The following is a 13,176-nucleotide window of genomic DNA, read 5'->3' as shown; positions in this document are numbered from 1 at the left end:
CTCGGCTTAGCGAAAGCCAGTCAACAGCAGCGGCATCCGTGGGCCCACGCGGGAGACACCCGAGAGATTCGATGACCGATGTCGGGTCCAAGATGACGAGAGCGATTAGAGCACGAGCGAGAGGGCTGAGGTTCGTGGAGGAGAGAATGGAAACTTTGACGTGATTTCATTCCGCTCACGGTGCAAACAGGAGTGCCTGATCATCAACGGCGGTGATTAACCGCTGCCAAGCATCCGTTCACAGCGATCCTGAGTTCTGCACAGCCGATCGCTGTTGCCTTTCCACCGATTCCACTCGTGGGACCTTTGCGCAGACAGATGCTCAGTCTGCTTGAACTCAGCTTTTCCCAGCACTGGCTGCTTCCATCCACCCGTTTGGCAAAGCTCAGCGGGCGCAATCAGAAAGAATGGAGAATTGCGTGCGTCGGGCTTGCTCGGCCTAACTAGAACGCTCAGAATTATTGTATTCATCTTACGGCTGTTAAGCTCTGGAGTCATTGGAATGGGATGCCTAGCAGGTCGCCCAGAAGTCAGAGCCCATAAGCCCTTGAAGCGGTGCTTATCTGTACACGATCCGGCCGTCACTTTCGGGACAGCATCCCCTGGGAGGCTTCCCAACAACGGGGCTGAGGCTCGCTTTCGAAGAGTCTGAATAGGGCTGCGGCCGCTGAATTCTCGCAGCCGCTGTGACAGCGATGCCGGCCGACGTTTGGGCTTGCAGGAGTGGCCAGTCATTGAGCAGAGAGGGATTCGAGCCACTTGAGAACGCGAGAGGTGCACTTTAGTCTCAAACTTGGTGCGCGTTGGAACCGGTAATGGATGCGAGTCATCGAGCAAACGCGAGAGGCGCGCTTTAGTCTCAACCTTGGTGCCCGTTGTAGAGGATGAGAGTCATCGAGCAAACGCGAGAGACTTGTGTCTCAAACTTGGTGCACGTTGGAACGGGGAAGAGGATGAGAATCATCGAGCAGGGACCAAGCAAGAAGGGTGACGCCAAGACTTTCGCGGTGCGGTCGAATGGTCAACTTGGGCTCAGTTCGATCTCTGACATACCATGGCAATGCTGCGCTGTATCAGCCAAGGTCCAAAGGAACGGTGCCAGAGCCTTAAGAGTTCTACGGAAGGAATGGTGCGCGCTATCAACTTTCGGCCGCTCGATGCTCTGGACGTGGACGCGGCCGACGACGATCTTGTTCTCCTCCATGCAAAAGTGGAGCAAGCGGAAGTTCAATCGTCGGCCGCGACTCTGCTTCTGAACAGTCATCCGCGAGTATGTCGTTCACAGCGGAGATGTCCGCCTGCTGAAGTGCATGCCATTCATTCAGAAGCATATGCTGCGTGATTGGATGGGGTATCCGAGTTGGAGCTCCATGCTGAGCTAGTAGCCACCAGCGTGCGGAACGGTGAGCTCATTATCGTTATCGGCCGAGTTCAAAGCCACACAACGCACAGTGCCTTCACTTTCGGTCGAAGATCAAGTCGCGCGACTCCCATTCCAGGTTCATGTGGCCGTGGCAGTTGCCTATGCTTGTTCCACCCCATGCTAGCTATCCCGCAGTTACGGCGAGGTTGCTGAAGAAAAGACGCTCTGCTCCAGCCATGCACTACATATAAATGTGAGGCGTGGGCTGGCTCACCCCACCTTGCATCCCGAACAGTGTACGAAAGATGGACCGCAGGGACGCCAATCAAGCCCAAGTAGACTATGAGGAGCAGACGGTGCGGCAGAGACACCAGGCGGCAGACGGTATCTATGCCGACACGGACCAACTGAGCATCGGCGCGCCGCTGGAGAAGAAGTCACCCGGTGTTCTCAAGATGGACGCCATCACCAAGAGCTGGACGCGCAATCTCAAGATCATCTTCTTCAGCACGCTGGTGGTGATGAGCTGTGAGGTCGACGGCCTCCCTCGACGCTAACCCTCAGATGGGCGCCTGCTTGCGGCCTCAGTCATCGGGACCTACCAGTCGATTGCACTCGACGAGTGGGGCGTCACGGGCAAGGCAGCCATGGTACGGACCATCCGTCAGGTCCTGACCGCGACCAGCCTTGTGGTCACCGCCAAGCTGACCGACTACATCGGGCGCGGATTCATGCTTAATACTACCGCCCTTTTCTGGCTCGTCGGCCCGATCGTGGTTGCAACTTCGACGGGCCTCGGCTCTTACATCCCCGGTTTCCTTCTGTACACACTCGGCCACGTCGCCGGAAACAGTGGGTTATGAATGTAATGTATCGGTGCTGATCACAGTCCTCCAGTATGGCCTCGCTATCGACACAACGACTCTGCGAAACCGTCTGTTCATGCAGCTCGTCTTCATCTTCCCTAGCATCATCAATGTCTGGGCTGGCGGCGTCATCGCCGACAAAGTGGTCAACGGGATGGGCTGGCGTTGGGGCTCAGGCATGTGGGCCATTATCTCGCCTGTGGTATGCTTTGCGCTCATCATCATTTTCCAGGTGTGTACAGAGACCGAACAGAGCTGACCTCAGTATCTCTCGTACAAAGCCCGTCGCGAGGGGCGTATGGACGGCATCCCTTCCACTTGGAAGCTGTTGAGGAGCCGTGCAGGCTGGGTCCACATGTTTTGGATCATGGATGTGATGGGCCTCCTCTTCCTTGCCGGAGCCCTCGCGTGCATCCTCCTCCCCCTCGCCCTCGGAGGAGGCAGTGCCGCCAAGTGGAAAACGGCCGATGTCATCACTCCTCTTGTAATCGGTGTCCTCCTGCTTCCCGTCTTTGCCAGTAATTCTCCCCATCACATAAACTCTGACACGCAGTCTGGGAGTGGAAGTGGGCTCGGCACCCCATCTTCCCGTTCCACCTCATGCGGGACAAGCACGTTATGTCGATCCTCCTCATCGCCTTGCTTAAAAACATTGCCTCCTCAACCCGCGACTCGTACATGTACTTCACCCTGGTTGTCTCGTTTAACCAGTGAGTCTCACGGCCAAACCACGCTCACCTCAGGGGCGTTGAGGGCGCGACGCGCATCAACTCGCTGGAGAACTTTGCCTCGTCCCTCACTGTCGTGTTCGTGGCGTTAATCGTACGCCGCTTCCGCATCGTGAAGCCGCTGGTCGTCGCCGGCGTTGTCCTTATCGTAGTGGCCCAGGGCATGCTGGTCCGCTTCCGGGGCGGTTATTCGCGCAGTGAGCTCGCGGGCCTGGTTGCCGCCGAGCTCCTCGACGGTATTGGCACTGGTCTGTCATCGCACCCCTCTCTCGTGGCAATGCAAGCGAAGCTCTCGCACGAGCATGCCCTCCTTGTCACCTCGTGCTGGGCCGTTGGCGGGCAGGCGGGAGGCGGCGTGGCAGCCGCAATCAGCGGAGCCGTGTGGACCAACGTGAGTTCCTTGGGGGCGAAGCTGAAGCCAGATGTTGCCCACCAAGCTCCGCGAGGGCCTCATCGCCGCCAACATCCCTAATGCCACCTCGATCGCGCAACAGGTGTACAGGTCGCCCCTTCAGTTCGTCAAGACGAACCCCCCGGGCTCGCCGGCGCGCGAGGCCGTTGTGAACGCCTACCGCGATGTCCAGAAGGTGCTGTGCATCATCGCGGTGTGCATCGCCGCGGTCCTCATCCCCCTGTCGTTGCTCATGGACAATGTCCACCTCGGCGAGAAGCGGAACCTTGTGGATGCTGACGAGAGCGACGAAATCCCCGACATGCGCCGGGAGCGCGACCGCTCTGACTCGGACATCGACGAGAAGGGTCGCGCCCCGCGGAGCAGCCCTTGAGCAAAATGCGCGCATGCATGCAGCACCTGTTTGTGTCCCCGCCTGCTGCTTTGCAAGCACTTTAGACCCGGAAGCTGTGTTTCGCGTCAGAACAGAAATTAGGTGGAGGAGGGGTGATTATGCATTCGCCTGCATGTGAGTGGAGCAGATGTCCAGAGGTGAGATCGGCTACAATGGATATGACGGCAGGAGGTCTTGGCATCGACATATTTCGGCCGGTGTCTGTGTGTACTGCAGCATGTTGGCGGTGTGCGTCGTGCTCCACAGAGAGAGCTTGCGTCATCCGAGATTAGTCGTTAGCACATCTGCAGAGATGCTTCCAGCAAGAGTGGGGGAATATTGGATTTGAGGTCCAGTTCGATCAAGGGAGAGGGAAGCGTGCGACACATGTGATGAACTGTCGACGACACGGACTTTCCGAGGTCGTCGTTCGTGGCGGAGGCAACATTGATACTCAGACGTTTAAGATCCGTCTTGGAAATTCCCCGCCCTACAACCCCCCACGTTCTCGGACGGTGTCGCCAGGTTGGATGTCGTCGGGCTTGAGCGCATCTTGATGGATGATGGATGGTTCAAGATGGCATCGAAGTCGTCATCCCAAGATCTCCTTGAACGTCTATTGTTCCGGTCATGCAAACCGGTCCATGCTATTCTTGGCCCATGCTACTCTTGGTCCATGCTACTCTTGGTCCATGCTACTCTTGGCTTGGTCCATGCTACTCTTGGTCCATGCTACTCTTGGTCCATGCTACTCTTGGTCCATGCTACTCAGCCCACACCACTCTACTTGTCCCACTTGCCTGCATCCAGCGTCGTCAAGAAGCGCCACAGCGACGCGGCGGCCTCGACCGGCTTCTCCTGGATGAGGAGATGCGTCGCGTCCATGATACGCTCGTTGCGCGCGCGCTTAGGCCGCCACACCATCTCGCCCGCGAGTTTCTCGCCGGCCATCCACACCTCGTCGCCGGCCATAAGGAAGCCTGTCGGCATCTCGAGGTTGGGCAGGAGGTCCCAGCCGCGCAGCGTAGAGTGGGGGTCTGAGAAGACGGCGGCCTCAGCCCACGTCGGCGTTGCGAGCTCGACAGGCCCGTCGGGCTGCGCCGGGTCGGAGGGGACGAGTGAGTGCGAGAGCCACGTCGCGAAGACGGCCTCGTCCCAGCTTGCGAACATGGGGTTGGTGCGCACCGCCGCCGCCGCCGCCTCACGGCTGGGCCAATGTGAGCGCCTCTTCAGTGCGCCCGCCGTCAGCGGATATCCCTTGTCGGGGAAGTTGACCATGAGGGGCACACACTGGCGTCAGCGAGGGGATGGGGGGGACGCACCATCGGCTCGATAAGGAAGAGAGAGGAGAAGAGCTCGGGGCGCGCGTTGGCCGCCTGCACAAGTGCGCTGGCGCCGTACGAGTGTCCAATGCCGACGACCTGCGGCGCGGTCCGCCCCGCCGTGCGGTCGTGCCATGCCAACTGCCATGGCGCCTCGCCTTCGGCCGCTTGAACCTCGGGAAGGACGTGCTCGACAAAGTTGATGACGTCGCGCCCCGTGTCGCTCCAGCTGTGTGCGGGGCCGAGGCGGCCGGCATTCAAGTCGACGCTTGCGCCATGGTGCGTGTCGTCGAGCATCCACACGTCGTTGACGGCGACATTGGTGCCGCCGATTGCGTCGCCAGTGCCAAACTCCCCTCCGGGAGTGCCTGGGTCTCGCGACAGCAGATCCGCCATCAACGGTATCCAGTGCTGCCGTCAGCGCGGCCAACAAGACCTCACCTCCTTCTGCAAACCGCACGCGTGCGTGAGCACGAGCGTCAGGCCGCCTGGGACGCGCTCGCGGCGCTTCCACCGCTCCGCCGCCATCCACTGCCCCGCCTGCCCGGCGGCCACGCCCTCCTCGAGCGACCAATGGTCCGCGGCCAGCCGGAGGCGCATACATGCGTCCTTTTCGCCGGCGATGCGCAGCGCGCGCTCCTCCTTGCTCTCTTTGGCGGGCGCAGGCTTGGCGCGGAACGGGTGATCGGCGCGCGAGAAGGGCCCCGTGGCTTCGGCGATGCTTTTGGGCCATGCAGCGGGCGCCGCGTGCAGGCTCCGCTCCCAGCCTGCGGGGGGAGGGGGGAGGGGCGGGCGGTCGGGGTGCGCAGGCGGAGGCGGGGAGGAGGCCGGGTGCGCGCGCAGCGGGAGGAGGTTGCGGTGCGGCACAAGCGGCGAGACCACCTGGCTCGCGCCGACGTAACGCGGATAGCTGGCGACGGAGAGCGGTCGAGTTGCGAGCATGGCGGAGAGGTGAGGTGCGAAAGCGCAGATGCTGAGAGTTCAAGTAGCCGAGGAGTATCCGGCGTTCCGGGTGGTAGGTAGCCGAGGGACGAGATCCGCAAGACTCTTGGTCAGCAACGTCGTCTCCGCCAGATCTGTCAGATGGCAGATGCGGCCAGACCAGCGGCGGGAAGAATGCGTTGCGCGCTCGAGCGCGCATGAGTGTGATGAGAGGGTGTTGCTTGCGTACCGGGCGCCTCTGACATGAGCGGCGGCGCGGGGCACTCTGACGAGATCTGCCACCTGGGTGGAATGATGATGTCGGCGTGCATTGCGCTATACTGTCCGCTTGGACTGAGTCCCAGCTGTGTCATGCCAGACCAATAGACCTGCAGTGCTCACGCCGCTACTGGGTCGAGGCCGCGCGTTGACATGAACACTTGCGGTCTCCGCTGCGTCGACCACAGGCCGGCCTGACACCGGCATCTCGGAATGACATCATGCCCACCGGAGCCCCAACTCTTCTCCGAACTACACTCTCCATGCGCGACGACCTCAAGGCGGTAGCGTGGCCCATCGCCGTCGGCGACGGCCCGAGCGTGCTCATAGTTGGGGCGGGGTACGCGCGTCCGCATCACCTCTGACCGCAGGATGGGCGGGCTGAGCCTCGCGCTAGCGCTCGACAAGCGGGGCCTCACCAACTGGATGGTGCGGCGAGGCGGGCGCGGACGCGGGCTGACCCAGATCTTCGAGAAAGCCGATGGCGTCGGCGGGACATGGTGGACGAACCGGTACCCGTACGCGCCCGCCCGTCCGCGCTGACGCCAGTGGGTGCCGGTGCGAGTGAGCGCGTGCCGATGCCGCCTGACCCCAGCGTGCCGGCCATCGCGTACCAGCACTCGGCGCACCTCAATCCCGCGTGGAGCGAGACGCACCCCGAGCGCGCCGAGATCCAGCACTGTAACCACGTCCTTTACGCGGCTAACCTCAGACTGGGAGGCGCTCGCGCGGGGCGAAGGCCTGTGGCCGCGCATCAAGCTGCGCTACACCGCCGTGCGCGCGGAATGGGACGCGTCCGACGCAGCATACTACGTCGTGATGCGCAGCGGGGACGGGGAAGAACACATCTACCGCGCCGACGTGTTGGTAAACGCATGCGGGATGCTGAGCACGCCGCGCGCCGGCGTGCCAGGCGCCGAGAGCTTCGGGGGCCGGGTAATGCATGCGGCCGACTGGCCCGCGGACCTGCCCGCAGAGGATCTGCGCGGCCGCGTCGTGGTCGTCGGGAACGGGTGTTCGGGCGTGCAGATCGTGGGCGCGCTCTCCGCGCTCCCGGTGGACGTCACGGTCGTCGCGCACACGCGGCAGTGGTTCGTGCCCTCGCCGCGCGGGGCGCCGCGCCATTCCGTGCTCCACACACCCTCGCAGATCGCGCGCTGGCGCCGCTGGCCTCTTCTTCTGCGGCTGGAGCGCGTGCGCGCGCAGTGGCGCATGGACGCCAAGTTCGCGTGGTACCGCACGCGCGAGGGCGCGGCGGCGCGCAAGCGCATGGAAGAGGGCATCGGGGCGTGGATGCGCGCGGCGTTGCCCGAGTACATGCGCGACACCGTGCCGTCGTATTGTGCGTGCGGCAGGAGCAGGGCTGACAACAGCGTTCGGTGCCCGCCGGCTCATCTACGAAGACGGGTACTTTGACGCGCTGAAGCGCAACGCGCGCTTCGTCGACGGGCGCGTGGAGCGGATCACGCGCGGCAGTGTGGTGCTCAGCGACGGCCGCGAAATTCCTGCCGACACGATCGTGCTCGCGACGGGATACGATGCTGCCGCCGTCGCGTTCCCCGTCGTCGGCGACGCAGACGCGACGGGCAACTACGCGTCGCGCACCGAGTGGACGGTGTACCGCGGCATCGCGATGCCGGGCATCCCCAACTTCTTTACCGTCTTCGGGAACAACATGTACCTGAACCACAGTGGGTGCGCGCGTTGCTGGCGCTGACTAGACTAGTTTCCGTGTCGTCCGTGCTCGAGATCCAGGCCGCGTATATCGCGCGCATCGTCGCTGCGATGCGCGACCACGGCGTCCGCCGCCTCGCGGTCACGCGCGCCGCCGCGGACGCGTACCATACCTGGCTGGATGAGCGGCTCCGACTTATGGTCTGGTATGAAGTCGCGAGCTTTTGGCGTGCAGGCGGGACGGGGCGCATTTTCACACATTATCCCGGCAGCGTTAAGCGGCTATGGTGGGAGAACACGTGGCCGCGCTGGGACGATTGGGAGGGCGCGGAGCCGATGCGGCGGTGGAGACGCATACGGCGTGTGCTGTGGCTGCTGGTTGTGGTGGTGGCGGCGTGGGTGAGTCGGGGCCGTGTTTTGGGGCAACGCATCGCGTCTATTCTCGCGCCCCGTGTACGGGTGCTGGCAGCAATGGAGGCTGTCAGGCGTCGAATCGCAGACAGCAAGTAGTTGCGTGTGTGGATGAATGGCCCTGCTCAGTAATACCACCCCGAAAGACACCATCATCTCCTCGCCATATGCCACATCTATGTTCATAGAACCTATCAGGAGCATTCAACACAGCACAACCACGACATTGTCACTTCAGAATCCCATTTTCCATTCTCCGTTCCCGCACCACACAAAAGCCGCCTCAACCCTCTCACCCCACCCCTACTCCTCCTTGTGGTACGACGAGTTGCGCGTCCAGCGGCGGATGCGCTTGCCGAAGAAGTACATCGGAAGCGCGAGGACGGCGGGGCCGATGCACGTGGCGAACTGGACCATGGCGCAAGTAAAGAGGCCCTTGGACGCAACTAGCGAGAAGACCCAGTAGCTCATGCCAAAGCCCGTGGTGTTCTTGATGACTGTTGCGACGACCATGATGTCGCCCGCAATGGCGGTGTAGCTGTCGACCGCGTACGCGACGGCAATGGTCGGGATACTGGTCACGGTGATGCCGGTGGCGCCGTACCCGACACAGAGGATGACGGGCCATCCCCAGCCGCGCTCGAGGCCGAGACCGCCGACGACGATGCCAATGGCCGCGATGATGACGAATGGGATGAGAGCGATGAGGCGGAACTCGGCCTCGCGGATGCCGTTGTTCCGCACGGTCATGGCCTTGGCGACGTAGTCGCACAGCGGGCCAGCGGTCGAGAGGCCGATAAGGCCACCGACAACAAAGGCGAAGTTGGCGTATCCCATCGCCGAGGGCGAGAAGTTCCAGGGCGGGCCCGAGAGGGTCTGCTGGGTGAGGTTGAAGAAAAGGAGCACGTTCGCACAACCGTACATTGTGCAGCCGGCCCAGAGAATGATGGGGTTGAAGAACTTGAGCCACGGCGAGAACACGTCCTTGACAATCGTGCGGCGCCAGTCGGGGTTGATCGGCTGCCACAGCTTCCACTGCTGCTTGGACGGGCGACCGTGGCCAGTGACAGCGGCGTCGCCGGCGGCCTCGACGTCAGTGGGAACGGTGGGGGGCGTGTCGTGTCCGCTGCCGGTGGTGCTCCCGCTGCCGTCGCCGCCCTCGTGTTCAAGGTGCAGTTGCCCGTGGGTGTGCTTCTCGCTGGCGCTGAGCACGGTCGCGTTCTGCGGGGCCTGCTCGCGGCGGAAGCGAGTCTCGGGGAAGACGAAGATAAGGTTGATGGTGTTGAAGACGCCGAAAGCGACACAGAGCCACCAGAAGGTGCGCCAGCCGTACAGCTGCGCCATGTTGCCGCTCATAATGGGACCGATGAACAGGCCGAAGAAGTAGGCCTTGAAGTAGACGCCCATCCAGCGGCCACGCTCGTGGATGAAGAACATGTCGGCGATGACCTGTGTGTTAGACCAGTTGGCATTCCTTCTTTTGCTTCTTTTGAGCGGCGGCGACTCACCTGAACCATCATCGTCTCGTTGATCGCGGTCGGGACGCCGGTCAGAATGCGCGACGCGAGAAAGGAGCCGTAGCTCTTGGCAACAGCCTCCCACACAGCAAAGCCAATGGTAAGCACGCTGCAGACGATACTGGTGATGCGGCGCCCGAAAATGTTGCTGCAGGGCACGATGAAGAAGTTTGCGTAGCCGAGAGAGAGGATGGTGCCGCCCGTTAAGAGACCGATGCGCTCCTCGTTCTCATTAGGCCACTCTTGACCGGCAAGCCCGTTCATGGGCGCCATGCTGAGCGCCGAGCACACGGTGAAGATGACGAAGAGGACTTGTGTCCATGCTGCGGCGGCCTTCCACTTCCAGTGCCAGTTGAGGGGGTCGTGGGGGTCGTTGCTGGGCTGTGGGACAAGGCTGGCGTCAGCACTGAAAGAACGGGTGGACGCACACTTGACCCTTGCCGCCGTGGGCACGGCGGAGGACCATGCCGTCATGGTCGCGCATCACTTCTGTGCCGGGGATGTGCTCGTCGTCGACATGCTCGTTTACGTTGGTCGACATGGTGTGTGAGACCAAGAGGGGAGGGTGAGGAGGGGGAGAGGGGAAGAGGGGATGGAGGAAAGGTAGGACACGTCAGAGTCAGAGTTATATAGTTGAAGGATGGATGGTGCGGGGTGGGTGGGGATCCGCGGCTGATCCTTCTGCCGTTTCCAAGACGACTGGATCAGTAGGAGGAGGAGGAGTAGTAGCACAAGTATGCATCGCTGCATGGCCCATGGTGCATGCATTGCATGGGTGATCGAAAGGCAAGGAGCGGGAGTGAGAGGCGGTAGAGATCGGGTGATCTGGACCCCAGTGAGGCCACCAGTGAGGCCAGTGAGGCCAATGATGAAGTGAGACAGGTGAGACATTGCCATTGAGTGATACAACCCGCTGCGGCATGTGGGTTGCGGGGCTGCCGGGCCTGTTGCTCATGTGCCCCATGGGCCGGGCCGCGGGCTGAGGAGCCCAGCCGGGGCCAGTGGGGAGTTCAGTGGGGTCCATGGGGGCCTACGGGGTTTCCGGGACTCGGGCATCTATTCCAGTCTGCAGAGCAAAAAGTGCAGTTGGGCTTGCCTGCTGCATGCGTTGCTTGGGTTGCTTGGGTTGCTCGCCGGCGTTGTGCATGAGGAGGATGTTGTTTGGATGATTGATAACGCGAGTCGCCCGCAGCATTCCGCGGTGGAGGCAGGGCACGGAAGCATTTGCTGCAGTCACGAGGTTGCATCGGCCAAATCGAGATGACTCCATGTTGTTTCTCCCGAGCCACATGTCGCTTCATCCGGCCACATCTGATACCATGTTGTTGGACGCATGGACGATGAATTGTGATGAATACTCGATCTACTCGAGCTTGCAGCAGTCATAGCAATTGAGCGCGACCGAGTTGCAACTTGCTCAACTTGAACCCCCAGTTGAATGTCCCGAATCGCCTGGATAGCTGGATATCGACGTATCAGGCTGTGTTTTGCCCCAATCAACAGATCTCGGGGTTGGGCACGAGTTTGAGCGATGCCTGCCAAGGCCCCCTGGCCGATGAGGTGATGTTGTGATGTTGTGATGCTGCGCGCTCGGTGCCAAGGGCGCCGGCGGCGTTTCCCGACTCGGAGCAACAGGCGCCGCTGCGTGGAGCGCCTCACGTGTGCGAGCACACGTCGAGTTATCTCTTGCGGTGCCAATCACGCTCCGACTCGGACTCGGACTCTGCAAGGTCATGGCAGCGCAGTACATGTACTTTACGTGATAGGCGCGTACGCCCCGCTACTTGCGGCATCGGTGCTTAGTCTCGCTCTTGACAAGCTCAGTATCCTGCGACCAATGCCGCCATGCCGGGCTATGCCGAATGGTTCTGGCCGAGAAGAAGTGTGTTGGCGATGGCTTTATGACCAGCGTTCGATCCTGCCGGCGAGCGACCTTCTTGACGTTCCTTTCCCTTTTGAGGCTGAGCACATGGAATCCAAGGTAAGGAAGGAGAGAGGGAACGGATGGAACTGGAACTTGAGCTTATGTTTGGCTCCACGCCGCACACGCATCCGAAACTAATAATAATGCGCGTATGCGTTGTCCGTGCGAGATCTCTCGCCTTTCCCATCGCCTGATCGCTTGATCGCCAGTCATTCTCCAACCTCTCCATTCACCCGATATCAACAACCGAGCTACCTCTCCTCTCCTCTCCTCTTCTCGCCTCGCCACCTCGCTTGCCTCTCCCAGATCTATGTACTGTACTGTACAACAACGCCACCGCACGGCCGTATCTCGCGTCTTGATGTTTAGATCTCGACGCGGCGTCGGCGCGGTCGGCACCTGCCATCGCGCTGCCCCGGCCCCAGTTGCTGCAACAACCAGCTGGACTGGATATCCGGCGTGGGAATAGATCCGCCGGGCCCGCTGCCCTGAAGACGTCCGCGGACGCGGGCGGGCGGTCGCCGAGACGAGACGAGAGATATGGGCCCCGCGGGGTGCGGAGGGCAGGGCAGAAGAGGACGGCGGAAGGGGCGGCGGCGGATGGGTGTCGGCCAAATACCGATAGGCTGATGGTGGGTGGGGCTGGCGTCTGGGCTATTGCCAGGCGGGAGAGAGGCATGCTCGGCGAAAAGCCAGGTTGGGAGATTCGACTCGACTAGACCAGCGGAGGACACGGCGCCGGCCTCGGTATCGGCCTCGGCATCGGCCTCGGCGCCACACATACCGAGCCCGAGAGACGGGTGTCCGTGATCGAACAAGGTCGAGGCAACGTTGGAATTTAGCTGTGTTTTTACCCTGCAATGCCTGCAAGAATCCGCAATCCGCACCTCTGACTGCAGGCTCGCAGGCTTATGCCGATATCCCGCCGGGTGTGCGGGGTAGATGAGCGGATATGAGATCTCCGCTCGGCGACTACAGTAGAGAAACAAGGACGGATGCTCCGATGGACGATGAGCGATGCGTGGTTGGTGGGCCCCGCGGAGGATGCATGGTCGTCGACGGACCAAGGCGGAACGGGAATACTGGGACGCCGAGGGTCCGGTTGTACAGTAGTAGTGGTGGGGATGATGATGGGAGGGGGAGAGAGAGAGAGAGGGGAGGAATCAGGTCCGCCCCAGGCAGAGAGGAGAGATGGTGCCTGGGCAAGTGGACGTTAGCCGAGTGATCTATACCTCGGGTGGCCTGGGTGGGGTTTATGGGGGGCGATGCCGCGTGGGGTGACGGCTGGGAGAAGCTGAGCGCTGAGAATGATGACAACCCCGTCGCGGACGGATCGGTTGCTCATCCGCCGTCCCCCTCTCTCTCCTCACCACCACCATATACTAC

At 61.7% G+C, this 13,176-nt stretch overlaps 6 protein-coding genes across 6 annotated transcripts; 2 read left to right on the top strand and 4 right to left on the bottom strand.

The window, feature by feature from the left end:
• Nucleotides 1-216: 216 nt before the first annotated feature.
• Nucleotides 217-735, bottom strand: COLE_04418 (uncharacterized protein; the record flags this gene model as incomplete). Its single annotated transcript, XM_018419652.2, has 1 exon — nucleotides 217-735. One exon carries the CDS (start codon nucleotides 733-735, stop codon nucleotides 217-219), a length of 519 nt encoding a protein of 172 aa, XP_018276717.1.
• Nucleotides 736-1,668: 933 nt separating this feature from the next.
• COLE_04417 (uncharacterized protein) lies at nucleotides 1,669-3,742 on the top strand (the record flags this gene model as incomplete). Its single annotated transcript, XM_018424009.2, has 7 exons — nucleotides 1,669-1,891; nucleotides 1,928-2,215; nucleotides 2,253-2,461; nucleotides 2,495-2,747; nucleotides 2,783-2,939; nucleotides 2,973-3,348; nucleotides 3,380-3,742. The coding sequence occupies 7 exons, from the start codon at nucleotides 1,669-1,671 to the stop codon at nucleotides 3,740-3,742; spliced, it is 1,869 nt and encodes a 622-aa protein (XP_018276718.1).
• Nucleotides 3,743-4,525: 783 nt separating this feature from the next.
• On the bottom strand, nucleotides 4,526-6,006 carry COLE_04416 (uncharacterized protein; the record flags this gene model as incomplete). Its single annotated transcript, XM_018420485.1, has 3 exons — nucleotides 4,526-5,032; nucleotides 5,065-5,475; nucleotides 5,506-6,006. The coding sequence occupies 3 exons, from the start codon at nucleotides 6,004-6,006 to the stop codon at nucleotides 4,526-4,528; spliced, it is 1,419 nt and encodes a 472-aa protein (XP_018276719.1).
• A 630-nt stretch (nucleotides 6,007-6,636) lies between these two features.
• On the top strand, nucleotides 6,637-8,448 carry COLE_04415 (uncharacterized protein; the record flags this gene model as incomplete). Its single annotated transcript, XM_065626346.1, has 6 exons — nucleotides 6,637-6,693; nucleotides 6,730-6,782; nucleotides 6,845-6,945; nucleotides 6,977-7,606; nucleotides 7,638-7,955; nucleotides 7,991-8,448. The coding sequence occupies 6 exons, from the start codon at nucleotides 6,637-6,639 to the stop codon at nucleotides 8,446-8,448; spliced, it is 1,617 nt and encodes a 538-aa protein (XP_065482427.1).
• A 204-nt stretch (nucleotides 8,449-8,652) lies between these two features.
• COLE_04414 (uncharacterized protein) lies at nucleotides 8,653-10,407 on the bottom strand (the record flags this gene model as incomplete). The annotated part of the gene is made up of 3 exons (XM_018419653.2): nucleotides 8,653-9,798; nucleotides 9,858-10,260; nucleotides 10,295-10,407. The coding sequence occupies 3 exons, from the start codon at nucleotides 10,405-10,407 to the stop codon at nucleotides 8,653-8,655; spliced, it is 1,662 nt and encodes a 553-aa protein (XP_018276721.1).
• Nucleotides 10,408-12,155: 1,748 nt separating this feature from the next.
• On the bottom strand, nucleotides 12,156-12,572 carry COLE_04413 (uncharacterized protein; the record flags this gene model as incomplete). Its single annotated transcript, XM_018424011.2, has 1 exon — nucleotides 12,156-12,572. One exon carries the CDS (start codon nucleotides 12,570-12,572, stop codon nucleotides 12,156-12,158), a length of 417 nt encoding a protein of 138 aa, XP_018276722.1.
• Between the last annotated feature and the right edge of the window lie 604 nt (nucleotides 12,573-13,176).

The sequence above is a fragment of the Cutaneotrichosporon oleaginosum genome (genome assembly GCF_008065305.1).
Source record: "Cutaneotrichosporon oleaginosum strain ATCC 20508 chromosome Unknown ATCC20508_contig03, whole genome shotgun sequence".
Lineage (NCBI taxonomy): Eukaryota > Fungi > Basidiomycota > Tremellomycetes > Trichosporonales > Trichosporonaceae > Cutaneotrichosporon > Cutaneotrichosporon oleaginosum.
The sequence above is the reverse complement of the archived record's forward strand: the minus strand, read 5'-3'. Positions and strand labels throughout refer to the sequence as shown.